The sequence below is a fragment of the Vicugna pacos genome, chromosome 10 (genome assembly GCF_048564905.1).
Source record: "Vicugna pacos chromosome 10, VicPac4, whole genome shotgun sequence".
NCBI classification, from domain to species: Eukaryota; Metazoa; Chordata; class Mammalia; order Artiodactyla; family Camelidae; genus Vicugna; species Vicugna pacos.
In genome coordinates, this window is record NC_132996.1 from 28,340,087 (window position 1) to 28,356,267 (window position 16,181).

Consider the following 16,181-nt stretch of genomic DNA (forward strand, 5'->3'; position numbering starts at 1 on the left):
ACTGCTGGTGAACTTTCTAGTGGTAAAGACTGATTTAGATGAATGCCTGCCTGAAGGCAAAAAAAGGGAACATGCGATTGAATCAGAATTGATAAGTTTTTCTTTGGGGTTCCTAGCTCTTTTTTCCCTTCCTCCCTCCTTTTTTCTCTATTATTTTGTTCCGCCATTATTTCTCCCTGCCTTAGCCAAAGTTTTATGTCTGGAAAGAATTTTAAAATGCATTAATAACAAAATTTTATATCTGGGTGGGAGTGTATAAAATACGTGTAATATTTAAGCTAAATTTTGAATCGATATTTCAAAATTCAAGAGATATAAAGGGCTATAATGTGAAAGTTTGAGTCACAAAGGTTTACAGTGTAAATATTCAAGAGATACAAACGGCTGTAAAATATAAAAAGCCTTTCTTTTTCCCACCTCTGACTCCCAGCCATCAAATTCTTCTCTCTAGAGGCAATGGTGGTATGAATTTCTTCTAGAAACTATCAGTATATCCTAGAACAATTTTATGCCTAATTATGTTTAAGGTGTATCCCAAGTGCTGGAACATCCTAGGAGAATTTAAGGTCTTATTTAGTTGAAGCCAAAGGAAGGACTCTTATGGCAGCATTCAGGTGGCTGTCAGTGGATGTGTGGGTGCAGCAGCATTCCTTTGCTAGAATTAATAGTCCTAGAATCACCTGTTTCTTCATTCCATTAGCTACAGCTGTAGGCACTCGCAAGCAGAATTGTCAATATCTAGGGAAAGGAGTGACACACAGTGCTTCTTGCACCTACACTGGGTTCACCAGGCTCTTCCTTTTGTGTCACAGGTGAACAGTCTGCGTGTGGCTGACCCAGTGCAGGCTGTGCTTCAGCTCCAGGACTGCAGCGTCTTCATCAAGATCATTGACAGCATGTGAGTTTGTAACACATTCCTCTTCAGCCTCTCAGTGAAGCTGCATGCTGGGGTGGGGACTGCGTTTACTCCCTTTCCTTGCAGACAACTATGACCAGAAAACATAGGCGCGATTGGGATATCATAAGCCAGTGTGGGACCCAGAGGCAAGGACTCATCCTTCAGTCACTGTGTGTCTCTACAGGGGAGGTTTCACTCTTGTCTCATCCTAAGGCTTCCTCACTCTTGTGCCTTCAAGTCTCCGTGCTCTCACAGTATTCTGGGAGTCTGCTCTGGGGCTCTGACCTGTCCTTATTCCAGGGTATTCCTATATATGTGATCTCGGCAACCTTTCTCCATCCTGCTTTCATCGTGGTGCTCCAGAGCTGTTGGACCTCAGTGACTCTTTGCTGTTAGGAGGTTGAAATTAAAACTGTTTAGCTGTGGTATTCAAGAGCTTTCATCAGGGGCCCATCTCCTCCTACCAGTATTATTTCCTACTCATTTCTACCTCCATACCCCACTCCTTTTTTTTTATCCCATAGAACTGCCTAAATTCTGACTTTTGCTAATTGCATCATCATGATACCGCTTAACTTGTTCTTCTTTTTCCCCCCATTGCCTGTAAACTGGTGATTAAATCTAAACTTGATTAGCCTAAGATTTTTTTCAAGAATACTTCATAGGTGGAGTTATGCACCACCTATAAATCAACATTCTACAAACCCTGATGAAAGTAATAGATCTAGACAATTAATATCAATGCCCAGTACAACATTAGGCAGGCAATACCTAACCTATAGTTTAATTTTAACATCATTAAAATAGAGGCAGCTAGGTGAGACAGCCTCAAGTTGTAACATACAGTAGGGTGCAGCATGCTTTTTTTGGACTTAAGAATTGATCAACAGAGAAATGCAAATCAAAACTACAATGAGGTATCACCTCACACCAGTCAGAATGGCCGTCATTCAAAAATCCAAAAATGACAAATGCTGGAGAGGCTGTGGAGAAAGGGGAACCCTCCTACACTGCTGGTGGGAATGCAGTTTGGTGCAGCCACTATGGAAAACAGTGTGGAGATTCCTCAAAAGACTAGGAATAGACTTACCATATGACCCAGGAATCCCACTCCTGGGCTTGTACCCAGAAGGAAATCTACTTCAGGATGACACCTGCACCCCAATGTTCATAGCAGCACTATTTACAATAGCCAAAACATGGAAACAACCTAAATGTCCATCAACAGGTGACTGGATAAAGAAGATGTGGTATATTTATACAATGGAATACTACTCAGCCATAAAAACTGACAACATAATGCCATTTGCAGCAACATGGATGATCCTAGAGAATGTCATTCTAAGTGAAGTAAGCCAGAAAGAGAAAGAAAAATACCATATGAGATCGCTCATATGTGGAATCTAAAAAACAAAAACAAAGCATAAATACAGGACAGAAATAGACTCATGGACAGAGAATACAGACTTGTGGTTACTGGGGGGGAGGTAGAGGGTGGGAAGGGATAGACTGGGATTTCAAAATTGTAGAATAGATAAACAAGATTACACTGTATAGCACAGGGAAATATACACAAAATGTTATGATAAATCACAGAGAAAAAAATGTGACAATGAGTGTGTATATGTCCATGAATGAGTGAAAAATTGTGCTGAACACTGGAATTTGACACAACACTGTAAAATGATTATGAATCAATAAAAAATGTAAAAAAAAAAAAAAAAGAATTGATCAAGGAGCTTTTGCTTTTAAGGAGACAAATTTCCTTGGCCTGATGACAAGAGCAGTAGATGTGTCCAGGGGTAACGATCTATGTTCTTGGTTTAGCTACTGTAGTTTCATAACCTGGTGGGAAATTTTCATAGGGAGGGTCAGAAATTCAAGATGCCTATTTTCCAAGTTGTTTTCTAAGGTGCTTCCTGAGCTGCTGAGGTGCTGACTAGAAGAGAGAGGTGAAGGGGCGGGGAGGGAAAGTGAGTGTGTGAGTGTGTGTGTGAGTGTGTGTATGTGTGTGTGAGTGTGTTTGTGTGTGTGTGTATGTGTGTGTGTGTTGTAGGGAGGGGCTGTTGAAATTCCAGGTTAACCTCGATCTCCATCTCAGATCCAGGACAATGCATACCAACTTCCTTTGGGAAAAACAGACCTTCTTGGTGAATGTGTTCTGGCTGTTTAATTTCTGATGCTCCTACTGTTGCTAACCAAAATCAGGTGCCTGGTTTTCAGGGAAAGGCAGTGGAAGATGGCAGCGTTTGTGGCAGATAGAAGCTGTGGGAATTGAACAAGAGCTTGTTCTTTGGCCATTTGGCCTTCTGAGAAAATCAATTAGAGTTGACCTCTCTGACAAGTTTCCCTTTCTGCTTTTCTGAGTGTGAATAGCCTGAAGGAAAAAGGGTATCCCATCTCTTTGATATCTCTGAGACTTGCATAGCAAATTTAGTGGAGGCATTTTCCCAGAAAACTTAAAGCCCTGATTTGTCTTACTGACACTGACCTCTGCTCTTCCCAGTAAAAAGCATCCTTCACCTGTCTGTCAGTCCATGTGTACTCAGCAACTTGGCACCTGCTATATTCCTAGCTTTCATCTCACACAGTGGTCAGTTATAAATGATGCACTTGTATCCATGAATGCTGTAGGAATTTCTACAGGAGGAGATGAGGGGAGACATAATTAGCAGTGGTTCTAGATGGCTTCCTGCCAGAGAATGAGACTTGAATGCAGTCTTAAAGGATGGGCTGAATTTCTCCAAGACCAACATTTTCCAAAGCATGTTCCATGCAACTGTATGTATCCCAGGGATTTGGTGGGAAAAGAGAGAGGTTTTGTGGTCCACTAGGTTTAGGAAATAATGCATGTTATATTTATCTAACGGAATACATTTAGGTAAATCACTACTCTATGCTGAGGCAAGATGTCACAACATTACAGATTCGGCGAAGGGGGCGGTAGGGAATATGGCTATTTGAGGAATTTGTGAGGAGGTGAGCATCTCTCAAAGACTTTTTAAGTGTCCCTAATCACAGACCAGCTACTCAGACTGCTTCTTGTCAGGGGGTTCACTTGGAAGAAGCCTTTGTAATCATGTGGAAGATGGAGGAAGCTACTCTCGTGGTCTGGCTTGGATGCTTCTTGTGCTTTGCAGGATATCTGGCAATGAAGGGTTCTAGAAAGTTAATTGAAACTCACAGATTTGGGTTCTGAGGAACAGGAGGCTTTTTAATCAGTATCTTCAGCCGTAGCCGAGACAGAGAAGTCAGCTTTCTGAAAATGAAACTGCACTTAGGCTGAGCAGTCAGGGCCCAGGGGCTTGGGCTGTGTGAGAGCTCCCCCTGCTGACTCCCTGCCCTCATTGCTCTCCACACTTTGCTTGCCTTTCCACTTAAACAAGCACGGCAAAGGCCACGCACAAATTAAGAGATTGTTCTTTGGCCTGGCCTCTTGGAGGCTTTAGCCACCTCAGCCTTCAGCCTAGTATATGTTGAACTTTTCCTTGTTACTTCAGAGCCTGTTCCCTCCTGTTCTTTCAGTTCTTGGATCTGTTTTTCCCTTTCCATAGTCCTCTCTCACTCACTAGCCATGTTCCCAGGCATCCTGACCTTGTTACACTTGACCCATTCCAGACTTTCCACCTTAGCTGCTCATTCATCTGTGCTGCCTCCATCTCCTCTGGGGAGAGCTTTTTGATACTCACAAATGGGTTGGCAAAGTGCCACCTTTTCCAGGAGGACCTCATGCCTCAAGTCCTCACCCACCATACAGTTTCTTCTGGGCACACGGTTTCTCAGTATCCTCTCCCGTGCTTCCAGCATCTGGTCTGGTTCTCTCCCTGATATAGCACAGACCAAACCTGAAGGGATGGGAAGGCGGTATGTAATGCAGTAGCAAGGAGGGAAGGATTGCTAAATACTCTGGTCCTAATATTTGCTCTTTTCTAGCCACGGCACTGATGAGGGGCAACAATTGCTACAGCATCCGGTGCCAGAGAGACTGGAATTTGTGTGCAGTTTTCTGCAGAGTAAGCACCTTTCTTATCTAGATGGGAAGGAGCTACTTCCTCAGCTCCTGGGATTTGGGCGTCTAGAAAAACCAGGTCACAGAAGTCTGGAGGAGCAAAGGCTCAAGGCTGCCCGCTCTGTACCACACAGATGAGTACAACTGGGACAGCGTCCCTGGGTCTGGTGATGCCTGCACCATTCAGGGACGTGCATCCCTTCAGTCCCAGAGCCCATCTCTGAGATCCAGGTAGAGCCAGAGAGTTGGTTTTGGGGACTTACCACCTTGGGCTCTGTTCTCCCCACTGCAAGAAGACAGAAGGATCCATGTTACCCTCTTCCCCTTGCAAGAAAAATATTTTCCCTAGATAGCATTGAACTAATTGCTTAGGTGATAGGTGATTGAGATCTTGGCCCTTCTACTCATTGCTTGTGTGACCTTTCTGGATATAGTTTCCCTGTCTGTAAGATGAAGATGATGATACTTACTTTTAAGGTTGATGGGTAGAGTAAGTAAGAACACATGCAAAGCTTCAGGCACAGTGCCTGTCAGTTCTTCTCCCTTGTACAGCTGTGGACACAGTCCTCACCTCTGACATGGGAACTGTCTACCATCTCCACGTCAGGAGAATTATAAGAAAAGGCAGCAATGGAGTTAGGTAAAGCAAGGGGTTAGTAATTGAGCCCAGCCACTCAGGCGGCATAAGAACCAGGTGTCCCCCGCCCTAGACTGACTCAGCTGCAGGCAGGCTTCCTTTGTGGACCTCAGTTGGAATGAGACTCTAGGGTGACCTGAAATCTCTGGTGCTGAGTGGGAGTTGGTACATGGGTGGGTGAGTGCAACGTCATGCTCCAGAGCTGCTGTGAATTCCCAGCTTTTTTTCTGCTTGAACTGTCCCTATAGTCCTTGGACTGACCCAGGATGGAACTAACTTCAGGTAGAACCGTGTATGTCATAGGAGAGAGGACGTAGGAATAAGGAGCCCTGTGTCTCCTAGCCCCACCAGAGACCGCTGTTCTGCTCCTCTGACTCTGTATGATGGTCCTCAGAAAGTTCACACTGTTTTTTACACTGTTGTCGTTACAGAAAACCGAAAACATCCCTCTTCGCCAGAATGCCTGGTGTCAGTGCAGAAGGTGATGGAGGGGTCAGAGCTGGAACTGGCCAAGGTACTTGGGGAATACCAGGCTGGTGGGAGTTGGAGGTGGTCCTGGAGGGGCCTGCAGGGCCTTCTCTTAACCCAGAAGAAGTGGTAGGTGCATTATTTCGGGGACTTGTGGCAGTTAGAGGTGGGGACTTGTGGCAGTTAGAGGTAGGAACAGGCAGCCACCTGGCTCAAGCACTGACTGATTCAGCCAAGGATACTAGGAGCCCATCCTTACAACACAGAGGTTTATTAGACCATTACTGTGGCTTCGATAGAGACCTGGCGGGAATCAGACCTCACCCAGCTGTTGTCATGTTTTTCCTTTTAGTTCAGTCCACTTCATTCCCTCTTCTACTTCTTTTGCTGGCCTGTAGAGGATGCCTTAAGCTTCATACCCAGGGTTCCATGAGTCCAGGAATTTAGTTGTGCAGGAATTCTGGCACCCAGCTTTTTGCGCAGTGTGCACTGAGTTCTCAATCAAATGTTTCCTGGTGTACATAAGGGCAGTGGTCTGGGGCTGCTGAATTCTAGGAGCTTTGGAAGGGTCTCTGAATGGCTCAGAGTCCCTAGAGCAGGGCAGGGGCTGGGGGCTGAGAAGAGAGACAGCCCCCCTTGGTGACTGCGTCCTGGTTGGCTTCTAGATGACCATGCTGCTCTTATACCACTCCACCATGAGCTCCAGAAGTCCCAGGGACTGGGAACAGTTTGAATACAAGATTCAGGTAAGGTTTTCTGTCTCCACCCCACCCAGCAGGCTGAGCCCTGTGCTTTACCTCACCTCATTTGCTTTTCTTTAAACAACATATATTGTTCTTTTAAAAAATTATGTTACAGCAGTTATAGCCATTCACTATAGAAAGTCTGGAAAATATTGGAAAGCAGAAAGAAGGAAAGAACAGTTGCCAGTAATCTCATTCTCAGCAATAACTGCTAACTTTTAAAAGACATACTTTGAAGTCCTTTTCAGGTGTATGTATTTACCTGTATGTGTAACTGAACTGTGTTTGGATAATACATAGAAATTGTTCTTTTTCATAAATGTGTTCTGGTATATGTGTGTGTTTTACACAAACTGTCACTCTATTTGTTCCTCCTTTCGTCTAGTGGGAAGGATTAGTGAGAATGTCTTTGTCCAGCATGGCAGTCTAGCTCAGAGTGATTACCTCCTCTCCCCTCCTCTGCATGCTCCCTAAGTGAAGAGGAGTTGGTGCATCTGCTTCATTATAAAGGGAATTGACCTGGTTTCCAGGAACTACCTGCCATATGGGTCCTGATGTTGTCATTGCTTCCTGCATGAGCAGCTGTCCTTTATTTCCCAGAGCAGAAGCAGCTGGGATGCCAGAGTGGGTAATGTAGGTGACTGGTGGGCCAGTGTCCAGAGAGCTGTGACCTTTCACGTAGTGGTAGAAATGTTGAGTCATCCCATTTCGTCCTCACTTAGCTCATGGCTCGTCTCTGGGTTTGGGTTGTGGTGGCGTGGGAGGGATGGGTGGCTTCTTCCTTCCTTCAGCCTTTTCTCTGCTCCAAGCTGATCATAGACCTGGTAGGGAAAAAAGTCTAAAGGAATAAGGAACTACAGAGTTGGCCAGGAAAATCAGATCGACTCTGTAGCTTTGGAATTCACACAGAGAAGGGAAGATATTACAGCTGAGCTGGTGGATAAGCTTTGGATGAGCCCTGGAGGTGTTCTCACTCAAAGAACGACAGTGAGGGTCAGCTGGAAGAAGCCATCTTAGTTATGTATAAAAGCTTTCTTACTGAGTTACTTTGCTCCCCTGTTCTCGTCTCTTGTGGTCAGGAGTGAAGTCAGTTAGGACCTCTGTGACCCTGGGTACATCTTAGGGGAGAAGAGGGGCCAGGGGCAAGTAGGATGAACACATTTCTGGTGGAATGTTCTCGGCTGGACCATGAGGCTTTAGGCTCTGAGAGGAGGAATGGGCTCCAGCAGGCTCCCATGGCTGGCTCCCATGGCTGGCACATCCCTTCAGGCCTCCTGAACACCTAAGTAATTCTCTTTATCTCTCTGTGGCCCAGGCTGAGTTAGCTGTCATTCTCAAATTTGTGTTGGACCATGAGGATGGGCTAAATCTGAATGAGGACCTAGAGAACTTCTTGCAGAAAGGTAAGTAGGGCGCACTCCCAAGGATCCCCTCTTTTCTGAGCTGGAGACTGCTAGGATCCCAAGGTTTCAGGAAGTGCCCAACACAGGGCACGGAGTTGGTGCTCAGGAAATGTATGTGAAGGAGCAGGTTGATTTCTGGGCCATGTTACCAACATCCCAGTTCCCACGGAGCTCAGTCTTGTGCCTGGTAGCAGCTAAGCAGGACATTTGTAGGTGATCATGTCTGCTGTAGGTTCTCCCTAATCACCTGCCCATACATCTTTTTTTGTTTTTTATTATTTACATAATCATTACATTAGGCTTAAAAGCTGGGAGTACAGTCTTAAAAATGTTTTTTCCCTACATGAAACTTGCGTTCTGAGTGAAAGGCAGATACATAAACCAGAAGGTATAAGGAATAAGTGTCAGAACAGAGAGGTATCAAATATACCAAGAGTCTTTCTGAAAGTGCTCTAGAAAGAGCGCTGGCTCTGCTTGTTTACAAGAGCCGTCTAATGGCGACAGGATGTAAGGTGTGGGTCTAGCCAAGTTCTCTTCCAGCTGCTGAATTTGATGTTCCTCGTATTCAAGTTCCTTGTGAGCCCTTCAGGTGGAGATGTTGCAGATGTGAGCCTAGAATGCAGGAGTGGGCTTTGGGCCAGGCTGTGGGCTTGCAAGTCCATGTAGGAATAGCCATTGAAGCCTGGCGTCAATGTGGGCAGAGCAAGGGGGCCACATCAGAACTCTGGGGTTTGGAGGGTGGGAGGAAGAGGGAGGAGCAGGTGTGGAAGACTAAGATGGGGATTGAGAGGTAGGAGGGCCATGTGAAGGTGGCTATGGAAACCAAGGGAAGAGGAGAGTTTGAGAAAGAGGTCACATCGGCAGTGCAAAGTATCAGAATGGAAGGGTTCAGAAAGGAGGCTTGTGGCTCTGACCCGAGAGGTCGTTGGGAGGACACTGTCATTCCACTGTGCTCTTTGAGCACTGGTGATCCATGGAAATGGAAGTGCCTTGCTTGATTTGGCTTAGAGCACTGACCTCTGAATAACCCAGACAGCAGACTTCAAGTTCTGTCCAGGGGCTTCCCTCTGCAGCTTACATATAAGTGTCTGGATTCATTCCCACTAAGATGAGTTTTCAAATTGCATAAAGATGCAGATCTGTTTACCCTCTTAACTAACGTCTCTGTGGTTTGTCTGCTTCTTCACCTCCAGCTCCTGTCCCTTCCCCCTGTTCCAGTACCACATCTGAAGAACTCTCCCCACCCAGCCACCAGGCCAAGAGGGAGGTTCGCTTCCTAGAGCTACAGAAAGTTGCCTCTTCCAGTGGGAACAAGTATGTGCTGGTCCTCTTCTCCTGGGAGTCTCAACATCCTCAAATCCTTGCATACTAGAGGCTAAGCTCTTGACCAGCCAGCCTCCTTACATCGTCAGAGTGATTCGAATATCTTGTAGATCTGGGATGTCCTCACCTGTCCCAGTGCTAATGGGGGAATTGACTGGAATCTGTCCTGGGCAGAAGGCCTTTCAAAGGCTGTTCCATTTATGGAATTTCTTACTTCCTTGGAAACTATGCTCTTCTCTCAGTACAGTTCTGCAGAGGCAAAGAGAATGCATTCCTTTTTAGGGGTCGGGGTAAAGAAATTAAGGCTTAGAGAAAGGAGAAAGAGAAATTTTCTCAAGGTATGTCACGAAGCCTGAGGTAGCCCTGCAGACAAAACCCAGGTGTTTGGGCCTTGCAGCTGGTGCTCAGTAGAGCCCAGCTCCCCATCTCCTGTTGTCAGTCGCTTCAGCCCTCACATGTCAGTCTCTGACCATGGTTTCTGGGCCATCTCCTTCCTCAGCTTCCTCTCAGGTTCTCCAGCCTCTCCCATGGGTGACATTCTGCAGACCCCACAATTCCAGATGAGACGGCTGAAGAAGCAGCTTGCAGATGAGAGAAATAATCGAGATGAGCTGGAGCTGGAGCTGGCGGAGAACCGCAAGCTCCTCACTGAGAAGGGTAGGTGCCTGGCTCGCTGGCAGATGTGTGTGAATGGGCAGCATTTGGGATTCTCATCTGGGGATGTGCTGGGCTTACCTGAGTTGTGGCCTCTTCTGTTGTCCCCTGTGTTGCTCTGCCTGGAGCTTAGAGCCCTGCCCTGAGCCTGTCGGGCTGACCTCCTGGAAGCTGATTCTGTCATTGCCACCCTCCTTCCTTTCCCTTAGATCGGATGCCCCCTCCTTCCTCCCCCTCCTCCCCTAAGTCCTGCGCTGACTCTCCTTTCCTCTCCCCCTCCTCTGGGGCAGATGCACAGATAGCCATGATGCAGCAGCGCATTGACCGCCTGGCTCTGCTGAACGAGAAGCAGGCAGCCAGTCCGCTGGAGCCCAGGGAGCTTGAGGAGCTCCGTAGCAAGAATGAGAGGTATAGTTCTCCCTGCTGTCTTTCCCAGTGCCCTGCCCCACCCCACCCCCAGATCATGGGGGCTACACTCTTCTCTCACTACTCCCCTCCCTTGCAGCCTCACCATACGGCTCCATGAAACTCTGAAGCAGTGCCAGGACCTGAAGACAGAGAAGAGCCAGATGGATCGCAAAATTAACCAACTTTCTGAGGAGAATGGGGACCTTTCTTTTAAGGTGAGTGTTGGGGTGTCTGGTCCCCACCTGGAAACCCCTTGGGGCTGAGCTGGTGTGGATGATTCTCCAAAAGATGGTTGAGAAGAATGTCCTGGCACTTGTCCTGTTTCAGTCTCTCCAGAGATCTGCACACTTTGCTCCTTTCCTCACTCTATAATTGGCTGCTGCCAGGGACTGGCTGGTGGCCCTAAATTTTGATTTGTAGTCCTGAGTTAGAGGTGTGATTAGTCACGATTGGTTTGAGGAGGGTTGGAAGGATAATTGGAGGTATCCAGTCCCGGGGGCTCAAATTGCATAAAGATGCAAATCTGTTCACCCTTTACTAACCTCTAAGACAGCAGTGGTATTGGCAGGTTTGACAATGGGGTCTCCTCTTGTCTGTCTCAGCTGCGGGAGTTTGCCAGTCACCTGCAGCAACTCCAGGGGGCCCTCAACGAACTGACGGAAGAGCACAGCAAGGTCACGCGGGAGTCGGGGGAGAAGCAGGCCCACCTGGAGAAGGAGCTCAGTACAGCCCTGCAGGACAAGGTAACCCTCTTCTTTGGGGAGGCAGGGTCACGGTTTTGACGACATGCTCAAAGCTGAAGTCCTTTCACTGCTTTATTTGGGGGGCCTTTGGGAATTACACTGACTTCTCTTCAGGGCTTAATAGTGTGCTGTAATGGGCCTCAGTCCAGTGCACCTATGAGTCCTGTCTCTGCTGTTTATAAGGTGTGGATCTTGAACAAGTTACTTGACCTCTTTCTGTCTAAGCATCCTTTCCCTAAAATGGCAAGAAGAATGAGTAGCTGCCTTATGCATTATAAGATAATGTATATAGAGCACTTAACACACATTGTCTGGTGCAAAGTGAGCTGTCAGTGAATTAGTTGCTGTTATTATTGCTATTAAGAACCCAGCTCTGCCACTTATTAACAACCGTGTAGCCCTGGGGCAAGGCACTTAACATCTGAGCTTCATATTCTTACTCTGTAAAAAAAGAATGGTAATAGCTATCTCCCAGATCTGTTGGGTAGATGAGAAATTCAGAGAGGCACCCAGCATAGGGCCTGGCCCCCTGTAGGTGTTTCAATGCTAAGCAGTGAACAGTGGGTGGAGTGGGGCAGGGGACCAGGGGTGCTGTGATTGCTGCTGTTGTGGATGCCCAGTTGGGATATTTTTAAGTTGGTGGGTATTTGTATAATCTGGGGATCAAGTTATGTCTGGGGAAGGGTATACAGTGAAGAAATATGAAGTAAACTCCACAGCCTTGGAAAGAAACTAGCGGGTCACCTTACTTAATTCAGCCCTGGAACTAGGGCTAGAAAGTCAGGTCTCTCATAGTCGCAGGTCCTTGGTATCCACAAGTTTTCCCCTAGGTCAGGGCAAAAGGAGATCTTGGTAACAAGGTGGTAGAGTCCCATGTTCTGTTGACATTCATGAGGGCTTGTGTGGTAATTCTGTGCCTGTTTCACCTCCTTTCACACGGGGCTCTTGTTTACTCCCAGAAATGCTTTGAAGAGAAGAATGAAATCCTTCAGGGAAAACTTTCACAGCTGGAAGAACATTTGGCCCAGCTGCGGGAGAATCCACCCCGGGAGAAGGGCGAGGTGCTGGGTGACGTCTTGCAGGTAGGGTCGCAGGGGCAGTGGTAAGATCTTGTTGCTGGGGTTGCTGCAGACCCGTGTTCACCACATTCAGGTTTCTGGCGGTCTCCAATTCCCAGAGGGGCCAAAGTGACTGAGGAGTCGTTCTGATCCCCATTTATCTCTTTCTCTCACCAGCTGGAAACCCTCAAGCAGGAGGGAGCCACTCTTGCTGCAGACAACGCCCAGCTCCGAGCCCAGGTGGAGGCACTAGAGACTGAGCGGGGCCAGCGGGAAGCCAAGCTGCTTGCTGAGCGGAGCCACTTTGAAGAAGAAAAGCAGCAGCTGACTGGCCTGATTGCCGAGCTGCAGGGCTCCCTGTCCAACCTCAGCAAGGCCAAGGAAGAGCTGGAGCAGGCCTCCCAGGCTGAGGGGGCCCACCTGTCTGCCCAGGTAGCCAGGCTGACCACCGAGCTCACTGCCCACAACGCCACCATCCAGCAGCAGGATCAAGAACTGGCCAGCCTGAAGCAGCAGGCCAAAGCAGAGCAGGCGCAGCTCACGCAGGCCCTCCAGCAGCAGGAACAGGCCTCTGAGGTTCTCCGCCAGCAGGTGGAGCAGCTGAGCAACAGCCTGAAGCAGAAAGAGCGGCAGTTGGAAGAGGCTGCCAAGGAGCAGGAGGCGGCCCGGCGAGACCATGCCCAGCAACTGGCCACTGCGGCCGAGGAGCAGGAGACCTCTTTACGGGAGAGGGATGCAGCCCTCCAGCAGCTGGAGGCATTGGAGAAGGAGAAGGCTGCCAAGCTGGAAGTCCTGCAACAGCAGCTTCAGGCTGCTAACAAAGCCCAGGACAGTGCCCAGGCCTCAGTGGCACAGGCCCAGCAGGAGAAGGCAGAGCTGAGCCGAAAGGTGGAGGACCTCCATGCCTGTGTCGAGGCAGCCCGCCAGGAGCAGTCGGAGGCCCAGGCCCAGGTGGTAGAGCTGAAGGCCCAGCTGAGGTCTGAGCAGCAAAAAGCAATCGAGAGAGAAAGGGTGGCCCAGGAGAAGGCCCAGCTCCAGGAGCAGGTCCGGGCCCTTGAGGAGTCCTTGAAGGTCACGAAGGGCAGCCTGGAAGAGGAGAAGCGCAGAGCCGCAGACACACTGGGAGAGCAGCAGCGTCGTATCTCCAGGCTGGAGGCAGAGACTCGGAGCCTCATGGAGCAGCACAAGCAGGAACAGAAGGAGCTAGAAGAAGAGAAGGCTGGGCGTAAGGGGCTGGAGGCCCGATTACAGCAGCTCGGGGAGGCCCATCAGGCCAAGACAGAAGCCCTGCGGCAGGAGCTGGCTGAGGCTATAGCCTCCCAGCGCGAGGCCGAGAGTGAGTGTGAGCAGCTTGCAAAGGAGGTGGCCACCTGGCGCGAGCGGTATGAGGATAGCCAGCAAGAGGAGGCACAGTATGGCGCCATGTTCCAGGAACAGCTGATGACCCTGAAGGAGGAATGTGAGAAGGCCCGCCAGGAGCTGCAGGAGGCAAAGGAGAAGGTGGCAGGGATAGAGGCCCACAGTGAGCTCCAGATGGGCCGGCAGCAGAGTGAGCTCGCTCAGCTCCATGCCAACCTGGCCAGGGCCCTGCAGCAGGTCCAGGAGAAGGAGGTCAGGGCCCAGAAGCTTGCAGATGACCTCTCCGCCCTGCAGGAGAAGATGGCTGCCACCAGTAAGGAGGTGGCCCGCCTGGAGGCCTTGGTCCGCAAGGCGGGTGAGCAGCAAGAGACGGCCTCCCGGGAGCTACTCAAGGAGCCCCCGAGGGCAGGAGACAGAGAGTCGGAGTGGCTGGAAGAGCAGCAGGGACGCCCTTTCTGCAGCACACAGGCTGCACTGCAGGCCATGGAGCGTGAGGCAGAGCAAATGGGCAGTGAGCTGGAGAGGCTGCGGGCTGCGCTGATGGAGAGTCAGGGGCAGCAGCAGGAAGAGCGTGGGCAGCAGGAGAGGGAGGTGGCGCGGCTGACCCAGGAGCGGGGCCGGGCCCAAGCTGACCTTGCCCTAGAGAAGGCCGCCAAGGCAGAGCTTGAGATGCGGCTGCAGAATGCCCTCAATGAGCAGCGTGTGGAGTTTGCTGCCCTGCAGGAGGCACTGGCACATGCCCTGATGGAAAAGGAGGGGAAGGACCAGGAGCTGGCCAAGCTTCTTGGGCAGGAGGCAGCCCAGAGGGCAGAGCTGAAGGAGCTTCAGCAAACTGTAGAGCACCTGAAAGAACAGCTGGCCCGGAAAGAAGAGGCGCACCCACAGTCTCCAGGGGTGGCCAGCCAAGAAGATGCTTCCGGGTCAGGAACCCAGTCTGAGGCTGCTGGAAAGACCGAGGGAAAAGGTCCTGAGCTGGAGGCTCTGCGGGCGGAGGTGAGCAGGCTGGAGCAGCAGTGCCGCGAGCATCAGGAGAAGGCCTCCAGCCTGGAACGCAGCCTCGAGGCTGAGCGCGCCTCCCACGCTGAGCGGGCTGATGCTCTGGAGACTTTGCGGGGCCAGTTAGAGCAGAAGGCGCAGGAGCTGGGGAGCGGACAGGACGCCTTAGCCACAGCCCAAAGGGAGCTGGCCACCCTCCACACCAAGGCCCAAGAACACAGCAAGGCTGAGGATGAGTGGAAGGCCCAGGTGGCACGGAGCCAGCAGGAGGCTGAGAGGAAAAACAGCCTCATCAGCAGCTTGGAGGAGGAAGTGTCCATCCTGAACCGCCAGGTGCTGGAGAAGGAGGGCGAGAGCAAGGAGTTGAAGCGGCTGGTTATCGCTGAGTCAGAGAAGAGCCAGAAGCTGGAAGAGCGGCTGCGCCTGCTCCAGGCGGAGACGGCCAGCAACAGTGCCAGGGCTGCCGAACGCAGCTCCGCTCTGCGGGAGGAGGTCCAGAGCCTCCGGGAGGAGGCAGAGAAGCAGCGGGTGGCTTCTGAGAGCCTGAGGCAGGAGCTGGCCTCGCAGGCCGAGCGAGCAGAAGAGCTGGGCCAGGAGTTGAAGGCATGGCAGGAGAAGTTCTTCCAGAAGGAGCAGGCCCTCTCTGCCCTGCAGCTGGAGCACACCAGCACACAGGCCCTGGTGAGCGAGCTGCTGCCTGCTAAGCACCTGTGCCAGCAACTGCAGGCTGAGCAGGCAGCGGCTGAGAAACGCCATCGGGAGGAGCTGGAGCAGAGCAAGCAGGCAGCTGGGGGGCTGCGGGCGGAGCTGATGCGGGCCCAGCGCGAGCTCGGGGAGCTGGTGCCCCTGCGGCAGAAGGTGGCAGAGCAGGAGCGAGCAGCCCAGCAGCTGCGGGCGGAGAAGGCCAGCTACGCAGAGCAGCTGAGCATGCTGAAGAAGGCTCACGGCCTGCTGGCAGAGGAGAACCGGGGGCTGGGCGAGCGGGCCACCCTCGGCCGGCAGTTTCTGGAAGTGGAGCTGGACCAGGCCCGGGAGAAGTATGGCCAAGAGCTGGCAGCTGTACGTGCTGATGCTGAGACCCGTCTAGCTGAGATGCAGCGGGAAGCGCAGAGCACTGCCCGGGAGCTGGAGGTGATGACTGCCAAGTACGAGGGTGCCAAGGTCAAGGTACTGGAGGAGAGGCAGCGATTCCAGGAGGAGAGGCAGAAACTCACTGCCCAGGTGAGGCACCGACTCAACCACATCCCCAAGCGGGCAGACCTGAGAGACTGGGACATTGTCCCTCTGCACTCCTGGGCCTCCAGCTCCCACGTTATTGCAGTGTCTTGTCTCCCCTCACTCACTGGGTGGCTGGTAGAGTTCGAGTTTGTTGCCCCCTGTTGTCCTAAAGAAAGTATCAGGTGCCTCCCCTTCCCTGAAGGCTCTGTCCCTGGAGAGTCGGCTGTGAAGCCATCATCCATTGGAGGCACACTGGTGAGGAGG

The 16,181-nt window shown here is 50.7% G+C and overlaps 1 protein-coding gene across 10 annotated transcripts in view; it reads left to right on the top strand.

The window, feature by feature from the left end:
• The window catches only part of NUMA1 (nuclear mitotic apparatus protein 1), a 64,460-nt gene that overhangs the window by 38,831 nt on the left and 9,448 nt on the right, over positions 1–16,181 (top strand). For all 10 annotated transcript variants that reach the window (XM_072969286.1, XM_072969284.1, XM_072969280.1 and 7 more), the window contains 12 exons: positions 813–898; positions 4,832–4,911; positions 5,976–6,058; positions 6,678–6,758; positions 8,071–8,158; positions 9,352–9,472; positions 9,981–10,138; positions 10,426–10,543; positions 10,641–10,758; positions 11,146–11,286; positions 12,246–12,368; positions 12,522–15,920. In XM_072969286.1, coding sequence (XP_072825387.1) covers positions 813–898; positions 4,832–4,911; positions 5,976–6,058; positions 6,678–6,758; positions 8,071–8,158; positions 9,352–9,472; positions 9,981–10,138; positions 10,426–10,543; positions 10,641–10,758; positions 11,146–11,286; positions 12,246–12,368; positions 12,522–15,920 — 4,596 coding nt within the window. The remainder of the gene's footprint in view (positions 1–812; positions 899–4,831; positions 4,912–5,975; positions 6,059–6,677; positions 6,759–8,070; positions 8,159–9,351; positions 9,473–9,980; positions 10,139–10,425; positions 10,544–10,640; positions 10,759–11,145; positions 11,287–12,245; positions 12,369–12,521; positions 15,921–16,181) is intronic.